Consider the following 20857-nt stretch of genomic DNA (forward strand, 5'->3'; position numbering starts at 1 on the left):
AGTCAGTCAATCAATCAATCAATTCACTAAACAATCAAACAATGGGTCAGTCAGTCACACACTCAGTAAGTTCTACCTTTCTTTCTTTCTTCCTTTCTTTCTTCCTTTCTTTCTTCCTTTCTTTCTTTCTTTCTTTCTATTTCGCTCACACTTGTCTTGTGGAACAAATTTAATCTCCTCCTAGACGCTTTAACATATACCGAGCTCGACAAAGGCTGGAACCAAAGCCGAAGGCAGTCAATGCATTCTATAGTAAGGGCCACCGAGCACGGACCGGCGTCCGCGCGAGCCCGCTGCAGCGGAGGGTCCCGCTTCGGGGATCTCCCGCGCGGTGGCGGGAACGGCGCTGTTCAGTGCCGGCACTGCCTCGGTTGCGACGAGCCCTTTCCACGCGAAGCGGGAAGCACCGGCGCGCGCCAACTCTAGTTTAGGGAGCGCATCCCCCAACTCGCAGCCCCTCGCCCGACGCGCCGCCGCGATGCCGCAGCAAGCTGCCAATACGAGTTTTTCGCGCGCTCTGTTCATAAGCTCTCCTCAAATGGCCCCCGTGCGCTAACCGTGACGAGCGCGCGTCCTCTCGTAATCGGAAGCTTCGTGTTGACCTGCCCCCGCTCGTCGGTGTTTGTAACGTCACGTGCGCTCCTGAGGGCCAGGCTGCCGCTTTTTTCGGGGAAGAACGTTCTAAAGACCTCATTCTAACGAAGAACCGACAGCCATTTTACGTTACTTTACCTGCTGGTTTTCTTTCGGTGATTTCGTAGACGCCAGAGAGATGGCCACAAGATGCATTCGCTTCTCTAGCGTGCGGTGGGGAGAGCTGCGAGCACCTATTCTGCCCCTTCTCATCTTCTGCATAGCAGGCAAGTAAAACTCGGTCGTATTCTTACATTTATTTCGCTTCCTTTTTCTCTTTTCTCTCTTTCTCACGGAATCTTTCTAATGTCGACCAACATTCCCGTAGTGTTAAAGCTCAACGCTAACGCTCAAACGTGCAGCAGTTTTCTTTATTTAATGACATCATTGTGACTTGCGTCTCCGTAAATCCTATTAGTGTTTTGACAAAATGAAATTCAGACCGCTACGTTATGCGGCACATACGTTCGGGCTTTTTTTCCTTCTGGCGAGAAGACAGCTGGTCTTCCAAGGGGGGAAGAACTTATATTTCGAAATATTTTAGGAGCCTAAGTCTAATGTGTTGCGAACACAAATAGCACTGAGGCACGGAGATGTCGACGTGATCACGTGGACGAAACAATGTATCTCTGCATGAGAAAAGGAGAAAGATCGAGAGAAGCCTGATCATAACAGAATGTAAATAAACATGGAGCGTAACTTTGTAGCATGTGCCTTCGTGCGCTGCCCTTTCGTGCCAGGTTTACCCTGTAGCTGTAGGTTAGGCACTATGCATACAGCTGTAGTGAGTGCCGGTATTTCGCTTTGCGTCACTGACTTACTGACAGGAAGCACTGTATGTTACAAAGAGCTGATAGAGTTTATGCAAATGCTGACGGCAATTATGTGTTGATATGTATCTTCCGCTTCCTGGTTACCGTTTTCTGTTGAATGACATGGGCAAACCCCATGATATGCATACTGCAGTGTTATGTCAACACAGCTCTGCAAATCGCTTGGGGTATGTGATGTAACGTGGAGAATAATACTGCTTTCCTCAAGAACATACGTTTTCATTTATGGCTTATATATTTTGTCAAGTCTGCGTGCGTCCACGTTCGTAACGTCAAGACGACGTCTTTTTTGCACGGACTACACGGCAGAGAGCTCAGGTGCGTTCACGTCATAATAGATGTGGTTCAAATGTGGTTTACAGGGATTGTTTTAAATCTATAATGTGACCAGAAATATGCATGGTTTCATTTCATCCTGTTCTTTTTCTCAGAGCGGCCTGCTATTCTTGTATGGTCTCACTGTTCATGGTTACTTTCTTCCTTTCTTTTTTCCTCTTCATCCTCTAATTCGAACCATTCCTTTCTCAGGTCCACGGCATCTCCATTCACTACGTAAACGAAAGGCGTCCGTGGAAAAGGGCGCGAGAAGAAATGAGATAAAATGTAGTTGGCGACTCTTCACTCAAGATAGATAAAAAAGACAGAGGCGCGATAGCAATTCCGGGGCTCATCTATATCTCGTGATTTGGAAATAAAATATGCAACCTGGACAGATGTGCGGTGGCAGCGAAAATCGAGTAGGGAGTGTGCGCATGCGATAGCACCCCCAGTTCGCGTTTGCTTCGTGATCTTCTGACTAGCAAAAAAAAAAAGTGGAGCGCAAGTAGATGAGAAAAATAAAAGGAATTACAACAGGCGGCAGAACAGCTCGTTTCGGTTTAACCGGCGACTGCACGGAAACACGGTGGCTATGGCTTGGCAAGCGCGTCGACATGCGAGTCGCCGACGTGACAACACGGTTGGGTACTACAGCTAATCAAAGAGGGTCACGTGATTCGTCAAGGTTGCGCGCTGTTTAAGCGACCCAAGCCAAAAATTGGGGGAAAAATATTCAGTTACATAGGGACAGAGAGAAAGAAAGAGAAACAGGGTGGAGAACCGGGTCGATCATTTCACCCAAGGGCGTGTTTTTTTCTTTGCACGGTAGTATTTCGGGCCAGTAGGGAATAATGATGGATATTTAATTCTAAGCTCGTGGACGGTGCATCAGAGATCACAATCTATGCGCCGTTTATGCTGAAATCTCTGAATAGTAGCTTACGCGCAGCCGCTACGAAAACATTCGCATATTTCGTTAAAATGACCACATGACTTAATGTATCATTAAATGACGTGTGTAACGACGCGGGCTGCCTCCTTCGCGCCGCTTCTTATGCTCAAAAAAATAAATTTTCTCTGTCGCTGTCGCAATACCTTATTGAAACATAAAAATAATGTAGCACGTACGAAACTTTCCCGGGAGCCAAGCGCATACCATCGTTCTAACCACTGTGCCCATATACGAGCATGCTAATGCTCATTTTCTTCCCTGCCTGTCAACACCAAAAAAAAAACGAAATATTAGATGGCATTACAGACGTAAATATATTCTACGAGCAAATATATTTTGCACTTTCTACCGTGTTCAAGAATTAATAGAAGAAACTTTCATATCACATGAGATCGCCAGATACGAAGGGATAGGGAGCAGTATAACGGTTGGAAGTTGGAGAATTGGATGCTCGCTCTACTGTGTTTGTATATCATGCAATAAAGAAAAGTTTCAAGGAAGTCTTAAAAACTTCCCAATAATGCAAGATGCAACTATTTCATGTCTTGTCCGGGGTAGCGTGCGAGGCCATCATGGGGGCGAAATGCAAAACCACTAGTGTGCGTGTGTGTGTAACATATCGGGGGACCAGAAATGGTATTCTCAAAGCTCTTCGTGCTTATACAGTGAACTCTCACTTGAGTGAACTTCAAGGGACCGAAGGAAATAGTTCACTTAACTGAAAGTTCACTAAACTGAATATTCACTAGACCAACATAGGACATGGCATACAGAGCCAAAAGTTTGAAGTGCAATTCATGGAGCAAAGGACATGGAATCCATAGTGTTAGAAATGTGTGAAATGGAATTTGTACATATCAACAAGTACAATGTTCATAACAGTTATAATGCTGCCTTTCTCACTTAGAAAAAAAATCTGTAATCTTCTTCTGCACTTGTACATTTAAAGCACAGGAAGTAACAAAACTGTCCAAAGAGTCAATGTTTTTGTGCACTTCTTCTGGCACAGCTCGCTGTTGAGAAACAAAGTCTCTGAACTTTCCAATGTACCCTACAACCTCAGCTAGAGTTATAGGGCTTGAAACTGACTCGGCCATGTTACTTTGTTCATGGCCTCCGAGATTACATGCTTGCTCGTTTTGTGCGGGCGATCTCGGAGGCCATGCCTCGTTGCCGTTCGTTTTCCGCGCCGCCGCTTTGCCCCAGGGGCGCTGTAGCGCCAGCGACGTTACATTGCCACTGGGGCGGCGGTTTGATGAGGGCGGGCATCGGCTGCGCCTGCAGTGCAGGGCGCCAAACTTCGTTGAACTGATCGTAAAAATAAGCCTTGGTCCTCTGACCGAGTTCGTTAAACTGAAATATTGACTGTTCTGAAATTCGTTTAAGTGAAACATTCTTGCATAGAATCCATAAGAAAACTGCCGGGGATTTTTAAAAAGTTCGTTATTCTGAAATATTCGATAAACCGACGTTCGTACAACTGAGAGTTTACTGTATATAGTATGAAAGCTCCATTATCATCCAGCACTCCAGAGCTGTTATAACATACAAAAGGCAAGACTGTCTTGCAACGTGATATCACGCAGCGAGGGTATATAAGGAAACAGATTTCAAAGCGGGCAACGCATAGCGCGATATTTTTTCCTCAAATCCAGGGTTTTTTAAGCTCTCTATGCGTTTTCACGTGACGTCATGACAGAAAGATCGCTGACCTGTTGTCTTAAGCATAAACTTTCTCACAATTAGTATAGAGGACTCTGGCGCTGTGATCATTCAGCCACCATGGGAATTATGTGTAGTGCATGGACTTGTCTGATCTTGGTGCTTGGAGCGTCAGACATTCCGGTGGCCTCGTTTAATAAGCGTTATCGTGGCATAAATTGAACTAAACTTAAAATCAATTTATATTATTTTTAATCCAGAAGGTAATAATACTCTACAAGCACGCATAATCGCTGCTAAGTGTAGTGGTTCTGCCTGTCTGTGCGCCTTTGGCGTAGTGGTTTCAATATCAGGCTTCTTTGCTAGAGGTCCTGAGTTCAAATACTTCCATCGGTCAATTTTAATAATGCTTAGCCAATTATTGATAACGCAGTACATTCTTGAAAATGTTCAACTTGCAAAGTCACAAAGCCATTTAAAGCCAGAAGGGCGATATTTAGGCAAATCCCTGTACTACCAATCATTCCCATGCTGACTGAACTGGCCTGCTTGCAGGTACCATAGATACTAGTGCCACAGTTCCCTCTAGTAATTGTATGAAACTCTATATTCTAAAGGGTGATGTGTCAGCCGGCGATCAGGCGATGGCTATTCAATAATAATAGAGATGTGGACGAATCGGTCTAAGTTCATGGCCTGATTTTGCAGCGCGAAGTGCGAAAAGAAAAAAAGAACGAATGGTTAGCTAAAGAAGGACGGACACGGGGGTATGCGCTGCAAGAATTACGCCATGAGCTGGCTATTCAGTGCGAAAGCTTTTGGCCAGCCACGGATGAGCCAGCTAGGACACGAGCCAATTATGGACACCGCCCTGTGAACGCGAAGTTTGATTGTTCGACGTTACCTATGCCTGCCACGCCACTTGGCAGTTTTGGACGGACGGACTGTATGTCAAAAGTTATATTTGTCTGGCGCAAGAACCTCGGACAGCGTAGCGCGAATCTTCCGGTGTTCCGTTCCTCGTGTTCGTCAATAAGCTCGTTTCGCACAGCACGAATAGCGCAATCGCTAACGCGGCACCCGTGCCTCGGTTATCGCACACTTCTCTACCGACATCCACTCAGGTGTGCTCGGGAACTTATCGGCTCAGACGACAGTGCGTTGCGTATCGACACTGCTGCACAAGCGTAACTCATCTGCTCCTGGAACCGAAAGGAACACCATTAGCGCACACTCGCATCATTGCTTCTGAATCCCTAATGAAGGCTTCCATTTAACCGTCCTGACGAGCCCGACGAAGGGAGCGCAACCGCGATAAGGCATGACAGGTAGCACTGCCGAACCTCTGTGACCCGTCAATCTTGCCGGCAGGCTAATTTGGCCGTTGACCTGCCTTTAAATACCATCCTTCGTTCATGACCTCGGCACACACTGTACCATTATTCTACGGACATTCATTTTCAACTAGTGATTTGGCAGGCAAGCAGAAGTGCGTCCGAGACAACTTTGCTCCCACCGCAGGTTACTCTTCGATTGACGCAATTTCGTGGCGATTACGATTCAGCCAGAAGAGCGTGCTAGGGGTAAGCGTTAGGTGAAGACGGGCGTAATTATCGGACCGCGTCAGCACTCATTTTGGAAAAACTCGTTGGACAGAAGTGGTTCGATCTGTTACTGACCTTCTCTGTGCAAAGAAGTTAAATAACGTTCATTCGACCTCCCAGCAACTCTATAATGTAAATTGAAGTATACTCCAAAGCTGTAAGAACACCAGCACCTCTTGACGATTCCATAAGCAAGAAAATTAAGCTACGGACGGCAAAAGAAAAGGTAACAAAGGCGATCCTAATGCAGGTTTCTCCATTTATTATTCAGCAAAACGTGGAAAATGGCAACCCCCTTTTATCTAACCTGAACCTGTCGAATACAGGCGTGCCGTTAAAGAACGGAACACACTGGCGCCTTGAGCTTAGAGTAGCTGGACATCTGGCGCCGTGGCTGCCGCTTTTGCTTCTTTGAATTAAATTATAGCACACAAGAAAGAGGCTCTGTAGCTGACGCTGTGAGATAGGAGACAAAGACATCAATTTTCAGTGCGTGTTTAGCCTTTTGGAATTAGACTTTCTTTATCGCCCTCTCTCTTGGCACAACCGGCGAAGACACAAGATCCCACGTGAAACAAGTTCGCTTTTTCATGCGCAGTTCTTTTTGTTAAAGCTGAATATTACGTTATACACATGAGAAAACTATAGAAAACGCGTTTGAATGGATCTAATAGCCTTTGTTGATGGCAAGTATTAAGATTTTAAAAGTGTTACCAGAGTAACCACTGTTCCGGTATGGTTCTCTGAGGAACTAATCAAAACAGTTTTTCTTTTTTAACATATTTTCTCAGGCAGATAGCAACACTGTCTCTTATACTCCCTCCTGCTGATCTTGATGGTTATACTTCTCGCACTTTGCACATTAGCTTTACACTCTTCTGTACTAAGCAATATATAGAGCTGTCGCCTAGCTAGAAATGGCGACCATCGCAGGGCAGCAGATATAGTTACGGAGTTATTGGTGTACGAAGCAAAAAGCGATAACGTGGAAAAACTGTGCGCGTTGACGAAGCCACAGGCTAATTATACCGTGAAAAGCGGGAGGGGGGAGTTATCAAAGGATGCTTAGCTGTTCTCACCGCCATGCTTCAAGAAAGTGAAATGCCTCAACGTAGTCCAAATGGTCCACGAGAGTGGTAGCGGTAGTGGTTATACGCAGGGGTAGAGGGAGGCACTCTGGCCCGTTCCAGAGTCCACGAAGCCCACGTGGCTCCAGCCACATTCCTCTTTATAGCACTGTTCATCACCAAATGTGATGTGATAACTTTATTTGGAATCCAGCGATAGGGAGGCCCGGGCCTGGAGCCGCCTAGATGGCCACTGGGAGCTACTGCTCCCGTGCGGCCTCTGTGGCTCGCTGGACGGCCCAAAGTTGGTCTTGGAGTTTTGAGCTGTGCAGCACGGCCAACCACCGCGCCCGAAGATTTTCAGGGGAGACTGCAATTTTACCTTGATATATTTCACATCCCCACAACATGTGTTGAAGGGTGGCTCTAACAGATTTGCATAGCTTGCACATATTGCTCTCGTATATATCGGGGTCGAAAGTATTTAGTTGCACGGGACTCGCACAAGTTTCTGTTTGTAATCGCCTCCAAGTAACGGACTCAGCTCTGTTCAGTTTAGTCTCCGATTTTGATAGAATGTGGTAATATCGCTAAATCTTTTTAATCTATCTTTTTCTCTCCAGATATCCTCCTCCGCGTTCTCCTGACCGATGGAAGTCACTCTTTGCTCAGATCGGCGAGTAAGACCTCGAGCTTCGCGGTGTGCTACCTCGTTGAGGTTGATTGCGGGAATGCCTGGAGTCGTATGCGCTGGGAATCAGAGTATTTGCCTTCCGTTCTTCTCTGCGTTAGAGAACTTTGCTTCATTGACTCTGATGATGTGCCATGCCTCAGGAGAGATCCTACCTTTTGCATAATATCTAATGGCAGCTTGAGAATCGCTAATGATGCACTGAGCACTCGTGAAGACCAATGCTAGTGCAATGGCTACCTACAATGCTGTCTCGGAAGGTTTGGTATTAACTGATACGCTTGTAAGGAGTTTTTCGATGTGACCTACGATTACTGCTACGTAGCCATTTCTGTGTGGGTATTCAGCCGCGTCTGCGAAGGTTGCTCTGTCGTCTGACCAAAAGCTTCGGATCATTTTCTCTGCTCTACTCTTGCGTCTGCCATCGTTGTAACCTGGATGCATGTTCTTGGGTATATTTGGTACTAGGAGTTTGTCACGAATTTATATCGTTATCGTCATCTTTTCCCCGTATAGATTGTGGTAATTCATCCCTAGTTTGCTTAGCATATGCCGCCCCGTTTTAGTTTCGGTTAGTCATTCTGCTTGAGATGCTTGTTGTGCTTGTATGAGTTCGTCCAGTGTGTTGTGGAGTCCTAACTTTAGCAAGAGACCCGTGCTCGTAGTGATGGTAATCCCTAGAGCTAGTTTGTATGCCTTTTTGATCAGCTTGTTAATGTTAGTCTTTTCAGCTGCAAACCAATTATGGAAGGCTGCTATGTATGTGATCTGACTGATTACGAATGATTGTATCAGCCATATGATACTTTCTTCCTTCATATCCTTGTGCTTGTTAGTAATTCGTTCTCATGGTGTTTGTTAGGTTTGTGTCTAACTTCTTTATGGTTTCCCCATTTGTGCCTTTGTTCTCGATTACTAGACCCAGCACCTTGAGCTGGTTGACTATTGGGATATTCCGCCCGTTCTTGGTGTATAGCTTCATTTCTTCATGAGCCTTGTTTCTGTCGTATCCTTTGGGAGGCCTGCCCCTAAGTGTGGGGTGGTATAAGAGAAGTTCAGATTTCTCTGCAGAGCATGTGAGGCCTGTTCCTATGAGGTGTTCCTCTACTGTGTTAATTGCAGTCTGGAGTCGTTGTCCTATTGGTCCGTCGCTGCCATCACAGGTCCAGCTAGTAATATCGTCCGCGTAGATTGCGTGATTCAGGGACTCTGTGTGATTTAATTTTTCAAGGAGTCCCATCAGGACGAGATTAAACAGCATCGGGGAGATGACAGCGCCTTGCGGTGTGCCGGCGCCTCCTATGTCGATCTCGGGTGATGTGAGCCCTCCGACGGAGATGACTGCTTTCCTATCTGAAAGGAAGCTCTTGATGTAGTTATACGTCCGTTACCCTAGTCCTATTCGTTCGATGTTTTCCAATATGGTTGCGTGGTTGGCATTATCGAAAGCCTTTTTAAGATCAAGGCCCAAGATGGCTGATTATCTTATGGTTAAATTGAAGCATCGAATCTTGTGTCTAAAGGTTTTTCCGAAATCCTATCATTGCATCTGGGTATATGTTATGATACTCTAAGAAGTTATCTCCTCTGTTTAAAATTACATGTTCCATTAATTTTCCGACGCAGGATGTTAGAGAGATTGGCCTGACGTTGTCGATCTCAAGCTTCTTACCAGGTTTTGGAACGAGCGTCATCGTCGCTTTCTTCCATTGAGCTGGCACTTCTCCCTTTACCCAACACTCGTTTATGTATTCTGTTAGTTTGGCGATCGATTCATCATCAAGGTTCCTGAGAGTCTTGTTGGTTACACCTTCCGGGCCTGGGGCTGATTTGGTGTTTCGCTTTTGCAAGGCCGCACGGATTTCTGCCTCCGTGAGTTCCTCGTCTAATTTTGCGTTTGTATTCCCGTTGTAGCTAGGATAGCTGCAAGGGGGTGCCTGTTTTAAGTATTTCTGCTCTTATTCATTGAGAAATTCCTCTTCTGTGCGCTCATATGCGTGTGTTAACTTATTACTGGCTTGCATGTGGTTTTTCTTGTTATTCTCATGATCAAGCACGAACCTGAGCATGTGCCAGGTTTTGCCGGTGCTTAGTTGTCCGTCCATGGAATTACATATCTCGTCCCATTGTTGCTTGGTCAATTGCTTAGCATGTTCTTCAATTTTTTTTAGGAGCGCTATGCGCTTTCTTAACTTTCTGTTATGCTTCTGACCGCTAAGTCTATTCCGAAGCGACTGCTTAGCTTCCCACATGTGAAGAAGTCTGCTGTCGCATTTCTCCAAGTTAGATTCAGGTGGTGCTATTTTTGTGGCAGCTTTGACGTCATCTCTGAGCTCCTTAGTCCATTGTTTTACGTCTGCGATTGATCCTTGCTTGTGTCGTCTCTCGCGTTCTACGAAATAGCTCCCAGTCTACTAATTTGATCTGTCGTTCCTTGGGTCTAATCGGCCCTTCCCTGACGTGTTACTCCGATATACGGTGGTCGCTACCCAAATCTTTCAGTGTGTTGTGCCACGTCGCCTTTTCAATATTCTTGGTAAAGGTTAGGTCTGGGGTTGTGTCCCTGTTTAGCGCCGTGCCTACTCTTGTTGGAGTAGCGGGTCTGTGACGAGCGTGAGGCCTAATTCTTGCAAGTCGTTCCATAAGTCCCTTCCTTTTGCTCTGGCATATAAATATCTCACGTGGTGTGTGGGGCATTAAAGTCTCCTCCTATAACTACCGGATTTTCTCCGGCAAGTCTGAGTGTTTTCTTGAATAGGTTCTTGAATTTGTGTTTATGTAGCGTGGGGTTGCTATAAATGGTTGAGAATAAATAAGCTACGTCCTCTCTTCTTTTGCGCGATGAGTTCCAATAGAATATTGTCAATGTGCGTTATACCTGTGTTGTGCTGCACGCAAGTTACGTTTCTTTTTACCAGCGTGGTTAATGCCCTGGTCTCCCCTTCGGCAAAGCCGACAGATCTGTATCCTGTTAGCTTTCCAATCCCGTGTGTTTCCAGCAGAATTATGACGTCCGGTGTATCCTTGTCTTTTAAATACTGCTGCAAAACTGACTTTTTTTTTCGTAACTTCTACGATTCCATTGCCATATTCTGGTAAAAAATATTGTCAGGTAAAAAATAATGTCACGGTGCCACGAGAGGGACAAAGACGACGATCACCGAAACCGAACAGTATGAAAGAGACGATGTAGTGGCGCTAACCTAACGTTCGGCCGTACTGGTTGTACCGGCCATATCCTATTATACAAAGATGCTTGAGGTCTCCCTCACCAAATTACACTGCCGCATTCCCTCCCTGAATTTCTACTTACACAGGTCGGGTTTGGTTCCCTCCCCCCTGTGTTCATTTTGTAATGAGGAGGAGACGATACAGCACTTTCTTCTATCTCGTCGCCGCTTTACTGCGGCAAGAAAAAGATTGTTGGAAGTACCTTTTCGAAGAATTGGCCTGGACTTGACAGAACCTGCTATTCTTTTGTTGGGGGCGTCCACTTTGGGATTCAGCCGCAGGGATGCTTGCTTCGCTGTCCAAACATTCCTTACAGAATCTAAACTAATGCCCTGTTAAGTTCTTTCTTTCTTTTTTTAACTTTTAAATTAATTATTACTCACTTCATATGACCTTCCTGATTTTATTTTAACAGGTAATTCTACGCTATGAAATGCTAATTCCATAGATACTAGGAAATTTATGCTCCATAATAATTTGGAATAATCCAGCCATTCCTTGGCCAATCCCCCATCGTGGGTAGGAGCCACACATGTGACAGGCTACGACAACAACAACTACTGGCCATATCTTCTGCAGAGTAAACACGGTCCCATTTAACCTTGTATCTCTGCCCGTTTCATTTTTGGTGGAGGTGCTGGGTATTGCACAAGACGGAACTCCGCAGCGGGCTTGTACTCGGCCGTCCTACCATGCTGACAGACTACCAGGCTGCTGGGTTAAGCACGGCGTCAGCACCCGGCGCATCCGGGCCGTCAGCATCGGCGACACCGCAACAGTCCGTCGTCTTGACCCATCAGCGCGACCCCGGCACCTTCTCTGGTAACGGCACCGACAAAGTCGACATCGAATAATGGCTTTGCATATACGAACGCGTCGCTTGCAAAGTGACGCGTTCAATGACGCTCGCAAATCTTCTCTTCTACCTCCAGGGACCAGCACGCACCTGGTATGACACACATGAAGAGTGGACCAGCTGGGATGTATGCAAGAAAAAACTTCGCGACCTCTTCGGCAAGCTCGCTGGTCGCAAGTGCGCCGCTGCGAAAGACCTATCCTGTCGGGCTCAGACAGCTATCGAGTGGTACGTTGCGTACATCCTTGATGTGCTAGCTTTTTGACGCCGCGTAGATGCCAGTATGGCCGAGGCTGACAAAGTGAGGCACATTCTGAAAGGCATTGCCGATTATGCGTTTCCCTTGCTCGTTTTTAAAGACTGCTCGACGGTAGACGAAATTATCCGTGAGTGCAGACGTTTCGAAGGAACAAAGAGCCGTCGCATTGCCGGACAGTTCGTGCGGCTTCCCAACACCGCCGCTACGTCGTCGTGCGAAGACGCTCGTTCGGCTCTTCAGTCGTCCACTACGGATAGCGTTGTCCGAATTGTGCGGCGCGAAACCGAAGCTGCGCAGCCATCTTCTTTCGCGCGTCCTTCTGAGCATTCGCAAGCTATGATCTCCCTTTTCCACGCAGTTGTCCGCGATGAACTTGCCACCGCAGGAATTCAACCCGTGTGCTACATCACACGCCCTCCGGTTAGCCCTGCCCCTCTTCATCGCCCTCCACCGACGTTTCGACGCTATCGAGATCCGGCGCAATGGCGAACACCAGACGACAAGTCCATATGCTTCCATTGTAGCGGCATTGGACACATTTCTCGCTACTGCCCTTATCGTCAGTCTTGATTTTCACGCTCCACATTCTCCTACCGCCCCAATGACAACCAGCGCCAGCCATACCATGCTCGAAATGACGCGACATACCATGACCGCGGCCTTTCTGCGTCCCTCAGACGCTCGAGCCGTTCGCCGCACCGATCGTCAGTCCCGCTTACCCCTGCCCCGTCGTTTTTCATCGCCTCACCCTTCTGTACGCTCGTCCCCGGAAAGCGTGCGGATGCAGTTTCCGGAGGTGACGCTGCATTGGACTCTCGACCTGCAAATCCTCTCCTTACCTTGCCGACAGATCAGAACCTAATCGCCGTGGAAGTTGATGCCCTACCTGTCACTGCCCTGATCGACACCAGCTCACACATATCGGTCATGAGCGCTGATCTCCGGAAGTGGCTCAATAAAGTGCTCACTCCTGCCGAGTCCCGCGTCGAACGAGTCGCTGATGGGGGAACTCCCGCTGTGCGGGGAATGTGTGCCGCTCGTGTCAGCGTCGCCGGTCGCCACACATCTGTATTGTTCCATGTACTTGACCATTGCCCTCACGTCGTGATCCTTGACCTTCATTTTTATCTGCCCACTCAGCTATAACCGACTGCTCGGCTGGTGTAGTGAAACTTGATTTCCATGATGTTACCTTCCTTACCGACCCTGTACCGATCCAGCTCTGTTGCGCCGACTTTGTTCGTCTATCTCCCTAGGGCACTGACCTGTATTTCAAAAGATGAAGCACCAACAGGGACAGCACACTAAGAAAGAACAAAGACAGGACAAGGCACTTGTCCTGTCTCTGGACAAGTGCCTTCTCCGAGCTGGCTCGTTGGCGCCCCTCGGCGCTACCGAGCAAACGCGCTCGTGCCCCTCCTCCCGCGTTCATCGTCGTCATTAATTAAATAATTAATTAATCAAGAAACGTAAAGTCGTAACCAATAATTTAGGACGGCTTTAATGAACCGTCAGAATTTACTCAGTGATAAACACGGGGGCCACACGTTTCAGCTTCGCTAGTTAACCATCTGTATACGGAGTGCCTGGTCTGGCAGCTTTCTTGTTTATTTTTTGCCTGTGATGTTAATTCACTTTGTGCTTATTTCGCGCGTGCCTTCACAAGCATACTTTTTATAGCCGTCTAGTTTTCTTTTCTTTCTTGTTTTATCACAGAAGAAAGCGCTCGGTAGCGCGAAATGAAAGGTCTTCAATTGCCCCCAAATTACTCGAGAAATACTCGACGTTGACGCACGGTCGAAATAAGCTGCTTCACTGGGCTCGGTGACCTGCTGGGCTTCACTACGTTTTATAGCTGGCCGGGCGCCTTCTTTGCGTTTGTTTTCTAGTTTCCTTCAACAACCGAAGACAGGACTGTCACGGGAAGTACTTCTAGTGCGCACATGTGGAGACACATGAGATTAGATACGTTGGCAAACTTTGTTAACAAGACGAAGAAAGAGAAAAAAGGCATCTCAGTATGTTTCTTCAAGTTCGTTTGTAAACTTAAGTATCCTTTGGAAAAAGAAAAGAAAGACTGCAAAAGACAAACGTCTGCGTTGACGTTTCTACCCGTTGGGGGACACACGAATCTTGTGACTGCGATGCGACAACACTGACATGTACGAAAACTATCGGTGTGGAACGCGTACCCTGCGGAGCGCCTTCTGAGAGCGGTTCACATTAGGTCCGTTTCTCATCGACTGGCCAGCGATGCCGTTAACTGCCCGCAGCGAGTCACGTCCACCAATGTTGGAGAGGTAAGCTTCTAACAAAAGGCTTGTGCGCCAGGCTTATCATTGCGACGTCCCCAATGCCTTACCAGCAACCTTTTGTGCCGGCACAACTGCGACTCAAGTGCACCTTTCAGCTTCAAGTGCCCCGAGTCGAACGTGAGGTACTTTGTTTGTTTCGGTTTCCTGGTGATCGTAGCGATATGGGGCAGACAGTGCCTTGGGCAACCGACTTACCAAGTAGTTTGGCGGTAGTGATGGTTGTTGGCAGCATTCCTTTATTTCGCCTTCCGCGTTTCAGACCCGTTATGACCTTCTTCTTCTTATAAGGGAGATAGAGAGAAAGTGTTTAATAGAAACTGTAGATGCCAGCCCTGCTATATGCAGGCCTTGCTACTTCAGATGAGGTGTTAGAGATCACATAGAAAAGAAACGATTACAACAGGTGAAGAAGACAAAAACAAAAGGAAATTATAAGAATAAATAAACGACTCAAGCCCAGATGTCTAACAAAAGAGTGAATAACGTCAATTAGACATGAATGGCGTAAGTATAACAAAAGGGCCTTCGTGGCTCGGCCATGAAAGATCACTAACCTGTATGTGTAAACACGTAAAAACAAAAGTTATTGCTGCTTATTAAAGAATAACCTAAAGGAAGTCGGTCTGGTTAACTTCCCCAACTTTAGCCCTGCTTTTCTTCTTCTGTCTTCCTGATTCACTTTTGTGTGGGCTAGATATTCGAGACATTGTGGGGCGCAGCGCCTCTCAAGGGAAAACACTGTGCTTCCTTTTTCCAAAGTCCTCCTCTAAATCACTACATTATCTTGACTATTCGCACGAGTCCATTTTCGGGCTTGCTTTTATCTATGTCCCTTCGATACCGTGTTTTGTATCCCGTAAATTGTCTTCTTCGAAAGGAAAGCTGCTCTACTCAAGCGCTGACAATGCATTCTGTAGTCACGTGCAACTGAAGCATGCGACAGAATACGCCGATGCACCATTACCATTGCCAATCGAATTGGGTCGCTTGTGCAAGAGGCTTGGACAATGGGACCTCCGAATCGCGTGCTGAAAGGTGGTGGCGGTGATGATCCATGATAATGGATGTGTTGCGACAGGCGACTTTAGCTTGACAGTATGGTACACGGCAACTGGTCCGGATTAAGCGTCTGTTACATGGAACCCGCCGCACCGCACTTCTAAATGTCCACAGTCACGGGAAAACGTGGCGCCACATCTCTCTATCAGTGAAGCGCTCTCTGTCCTATTCTATTATTTCAAGCGCTCAAGAAAAATATAACGCAAACACAACAGTTTCGCCATTTTCCCAGTAACCAAAACGAAGCGACAATATTTCTCGGAATCTAGTTTTCAATACAATATTACTGCAACATGAAGCAAATGTACTACGGAAGCATGCGGCAGCATTTACACCTTTTATCTGTAGGGCCGTATCCGTTGTCATCGTTGACGTCGTCGTCGTCGTCGTCATGGTTGTTGTTGTCGTTGCGGTCGCTGTTGCATACGGCTCGCACCCGCAAGAAGTATTGGTCAAGAATCGAATAGATGATGATGCAAAATGTTAATGTAAATTACAAAAACAAAGTTCTAGAGGCGATGGAAAGTAAGCCACCTTTCAGTTTTTCTTTTTTTTTTACTTTGTAATAAATAATTATGAAGTAAGTACTGTGAGAAAGATGAACTGCATGTTAACGGGTGAAGAAACAGAACAAAAAGAAATCACGAAGCGTTTGCTGAGAAGCACTTAAGAAAGCTGCCTTGAAAGCTTCTTATATGTATTACCTTTCTCGTAACGAAATCGTGGTTTTGACACGTAAAACCTCAGAATCCAATCCAATTCGACGGCCCTTCTCGCTAGTAGCACGAAAACTTGAACGACCACTAGGTAGGTCATTACAGATGTTAGACAATGTTACTAGCTTGCCCAGATAACCCGAGGAGAAATCGCAATCGGGGTGCTTCATTGCTTATGCTATCATTTAAGTCAATCGATAGAATTTAGTGACGCACTGTCGCCGCGAACGCTAAAGATGAAATAATTAAATGTTATTTTGCCCGAGGAAAACGTTGCTTGAAGAAGAGGTCACCGATTCGATAGCGATTAATATGCGCTCGCACCAAGCGCGTACGTTCAGATATACGCAGGTGTCGGCGTTAGACAGGGCTCCGCACGCAACGTTGCGTTTTGAGCGGACAGTGCGTGCAACTTTTCACAGTGTAGGCTTGCAATCACTGCTCAACGACAGGCGGCCACAGAGGCACGACAGCAACTGGGCTAATGCCACTTGCCGAATCGCTCACGTATATCGTTGATGCCTTACCCCCACGCACTTGGCGCAGAGTCTGACACAGTCTATGTGAACAATTTGGCACACTTACACCGCACTGTGTTTCTTTACGTATGAGTCATTTGAGGTGCAACGTTTGCAGAATAAAACATCACAGACAACAGCTGCTTTCAAAATTCCCTAAGGCAATGGTAGCGTTCAGCAGTTGAGAGTGAATTATCTTCAAAAAAGCCTCAAATTTAGCACATGTCAATTTATTTCCTTTGGTGTACTTCCAATTTCATAAACAATTGCGGAATGAAGGGCACATGCAAATTGTTGTTACGTGTACTTTCTTTCCTGTTACATGCAATGCTTGTACTATAGTGAGATGGCGTCACGTCAAGCAATCCGGAGCGAAGAACTCGCTCCCCAACTCTGGGCCGTCCAGCAGGTCCATGACGCCGCCAGGAAACTCAACCTCCCGGTTCCGTCGTGGGAGACGCCCACTCCATGAGAGCCCAAAGTTCTCGTGGCCTGCAGGGCCTTGACTAAAGTTGATTTCCTTCCTTCCTTACCGTGATTACTACAATGCACCAAATCACGCACATATGTTATCGAGTTAAACAAGCAGCATTTTCTTTGAACTTAACATTTTAACAGTTAAAGAACTCAAAACTAAGAATTATAGTGTTGTTAAATTTGGCATTTACGTTCTGTGGACGCTTTGAATGAATTCGCGAATGAATGAGGAGGCCCCAAAGCTACATTTGTTTCTTTTCCTATCTTCTTTTTCTTCTCGTGTGGGGTTCTGTTTGCATATTCAAGCGTCACGGCACCGATTTAGCTCATACCACACCCTTTCAGCTCCTGTAAGATTGCGTGAGGGATATCATTGGATGGAAATTACAAATGCTGCCAGCTATTGTGTCGCCAGCTTTTCCACAAACAATAATTTGTTCAATAATCAAAGGACGATAACTTCAGTTATATGAAAGCGTTTCAGCTATAAAGCACACTTCGTAAACGTGCCTAAATAATCAAGATAAAGAACAGCAGCAAAATGGCATATTCTGCGCTTTCTGCCATTAAACACAAGTCGATCAATCAAGTTATGCAAATCATACAATATAAGTAAACAAATTAAAATTAAATTATGGGGTACGTGCCAAAAGCACTTTCTGAACAATATAAGTAAACTGAAAAGCTATAAAAAATATAAAATGAACGAACCATTTCTTGCTGAACCGCGGTTTGAAGACAACGGCAGCGTGCTCATTGGTGCTTTGAGTAACATTCTGTAATCTAATTAGCGCTTTTTGTCATGCAATTCAAGCGAAGTCCGCCCTGTTTGAGTCCTTAAGTACTTCGGTACTCAAACAGGGCCGACTTCCCATGCATTGCACGTAAAACCGTAAAGCACTAAAAGGACACTGCTTGAGTTTGTTTGGACGATCGTACTGACATCCTTTTAGAAACTTTGAACCTACCTAATACAGCTGAAGTGTTATATTGAAAGAAACAAGCTGCAAGTCGCAGCACGGTCGGGCGCGACAGCCCTCCAGCCAAGAGAACTGTGAAGGTGCCGAAGAACGCCGCCACATGTTTATTGGAATATCAGTCGCTTGCAAGGTATTCTTCAATGTTTGCTCCAGCACAAATGCAGCTATTTTGCTGAAATACATTTTAAAAAATCTGCGTGAAGTGTCGACAAGAAGCGCGCAAGTGCGTCACGGGCGACCTTGACCACTCTCGTTTGTCTAAGTGACGTTTCCGTACCTCGTATCTCGTTTGCGATTTCGAGCACACTGTGACGAGATCGCGTGCGCACATCTCGATTCTTCTGTTGCATGCCTCCCAAGTTGGTGAAGCCTGCCTAAATTCCCTATACAGAAATGCGCGACCAACGGTGGGCTCGAACGTCTGTTTTCCAGCGAAGGAGCACAATGCCCTAACCATCAGAACGCGATCGCAGGCGTGCTTCTGTCGTGCCATATTTGCTCTTTGAAACGTCTGGCGCATGCATCGCGTGCCATTTTCTCGCATTCTTCCCTCGTGACAGCTAGAGCTTCGAGACGCGGTGTTAGACCGCACTGCCTTCGAAATGGCCCACATTTTTTTCGTCAGGGACGGATACTACCCGCAAAGTGGGTGACGTCCGCCTGTAGCGATATCGCATTAAAATAGTACAGCAGCGCAGCTTCCTATATGTCTCCCTTCATTGCTATTATTCCCGTTGCGTCCGTTCCTCGCTATCATCAGTCGTTCTTGCAACGCAGGTGCTGCCGAGATGGTGACCCGAGCAGAAATCGGCGCAACGCCCCACGCCGAGCCGCTATTCGCAGAGCCCATACAGAACATAACGGTGCCTGTTGGACGAAAGGTGACCTTCTCTTGCGTCGTCGAGAACCTGAACAACTACAGGGTGAGCTATTCTCTGCCTTGCGCCTGCGTTCCAATATTCTGAACATACAAGGTCCATTAGGAATGGAGAGGCGATAAGAACGCACGAAGCATGAAGCACTCTATCGTAGCCTTGAGCAAAGGGTGACAAATGAAAGACAGGGAAATAATCATACCATTAAGATGGGAATAACAGGAGGGCGAATATAATAATAATAATAATAATAATAATAATAATATGGAGGGCGAATATGTTGAGGTCGATCTGCAGTCATATGAAACGTTTATAACGACCTCAGCGCCTGGTGTGCGTATCATCGCTCTGTATACAAGCTAGGCAATGCATTTTAGACGAGACAATAGTGTTAAAGGCAAGCAGCGCGTATAGTTTGTTGCAAGTTTGTGCGTGCTGGATGCCATATGTCAAAAAGGGTTAAAGTAACAGGAGTCCGTATGCTGCTAACTTGAGGAATTCTACTTTCTATTATGGGAAGGCGACTGGCATGCGCCGTGACCGATATCGATACGTTGTGAAGTCGAAATGAATAAATGTTGCATGGCTCACTTTGGAAAAAGCTAGTGTAGGAAAAGGTTCCAACCTGCTTTTGTTAATTTTTCCGCTAAAGAAGTAAGAGTTAGCAGGTGCGACCGCCTCTGATTGCATGGTGAACACCGATTTGCTTGTGCGCGCTCTCATGATTTGTTATTTCTTTCCTTCAACATCTACTTTTCCTTTCTGCCTACTTCCCCTTCCATCAGTGTAGGGTAGCAAACCAGGTGCAACCTGGTTAACCTCCCTGCATTTTCGTTTCTCCCTCTCTACGCCTTTCATAGCAGAACTTACTTTGGGCCTATAATCTATCCATCTGTTTCACTAAACTTTGCCGCAATAACCCATAAAACAGCACACCCGCTCACTGTCGCCCTTCAGCCACATGTTGGGTGTCTGCGTGGAATTATAAAAAACATTCTTGGGCTTTGCGTGCCGAAACAACGATATTGTTTTGGAGCGATTTATACATGGATGAACGCGAGGTTTGGCAGAGCGATAAAGACGACGATGAGGTCGCTTGCACGTGGGCCGGATCAGACATCTTCTCTTGACCTAGTCTTCTATGTAAATATTTTCTGAATATATCCTTCGCCTACATCTCGCCTCCGTCACAATATAATTATGAAGCATGCCATAGGAAGGGGCTCAGGATTAATTTTGACCACCTGGGGTTCTTTAACATGTGCCTAATGCACGGTACACGGGAATTTTTGCATTTCGTCCCCACCGAAATGTGGCCGCCGCGGCCGGGATTTCATCCCGCGCCCTTAGTATTAGTAGTAGCGCAACGCCAAAGCCACTTCGCCACCATAGCAGGTGTGAAAACTGTGGTAAGCTCCCTTGTGCTATACGCACTGCTGACAATGTGCGCGCCCCAGATACTTCCCGTGTTAATGGTGATAACGTCTCGCACTTGACAAAGTTAACAGAACACCCAGTACATTTTTTTAATACCGCTAATTCACGCTCATTAAGAGACCTGTATTCATATACAACACATGGTTCCAAGGCTTCGTTGCTTTAAAGCAGCGAAGGGGAGTTCTTAAGGAAAGCCATGATTACTTAGAAAGCACGTCGAATAAAGCACGCATATTGATTACAACCTGGTCGCCTTATCTAAAGGATAGACTTGAAGCAAGCGCGAGGCGTTTTTGTGATATTAGCGCGTTCATTATATCGCACTAAGTCAACACTAAGGCAACGCTTACTGTCTCGCATCAACGTCGAGCGAC

The 20857-nt window shown here is 46.3% G+C and overlaps 1 protein-coding gene across 4 annotated transcripts in view; it reads left to right on the top strand.

The window, feature by feature from the left end:
- The first annotated feature begins 209 nt into the window (after positions 1 to 209).
- LOC126542465 (lachesin-like) overlaps positions 210 to 20857 on the top strand; it is a 38056-nt gene continuing 17408 nt past the window's right edge. Inside the window, exons 1-3 of one of the 4 annotated variants that reach the window (XM_055077271.2) lie at positions 11543 to 11813; positions 11924 to 12075; positions 18949 to 19094. In XM_055077271.2, coding sequence (XP_054933246.1) covers positions 11943 to 12075; positions 18949 to 19094 — 279 coding nt within the window. In that variant the 5' untranslated portion in view covers positions 11543 to 11813; positions 11924 to 11942. Of the gene's footprint in view, positions 861 to 11542; positions 11814 to 11923; positions 12076 to 18087; positions 18817 to 18948; positions 19095 to 20857 lie in introns of those variants that run through there. The other 3 variants (XM_050189542.3, XM_055077272.2, XM_055077273.2) reach the window with 3 other exon arrangements.

This window comes from Dermacentor andersoni, chromosome 2, assembly GCF_023375885.2.
Source record: "Dermacentor andersoni chromosome 2, qqDerAnde1_hic_scaffold, whole genome shotgun sequence".
In the NCBI taxonomy this organism is placed as follows: Eukaryota; Metazoa; Arthropoda; class Arachnida; order Ixodida; family Ixodidae; genus Dermacentor; species Dermacentor andersoni.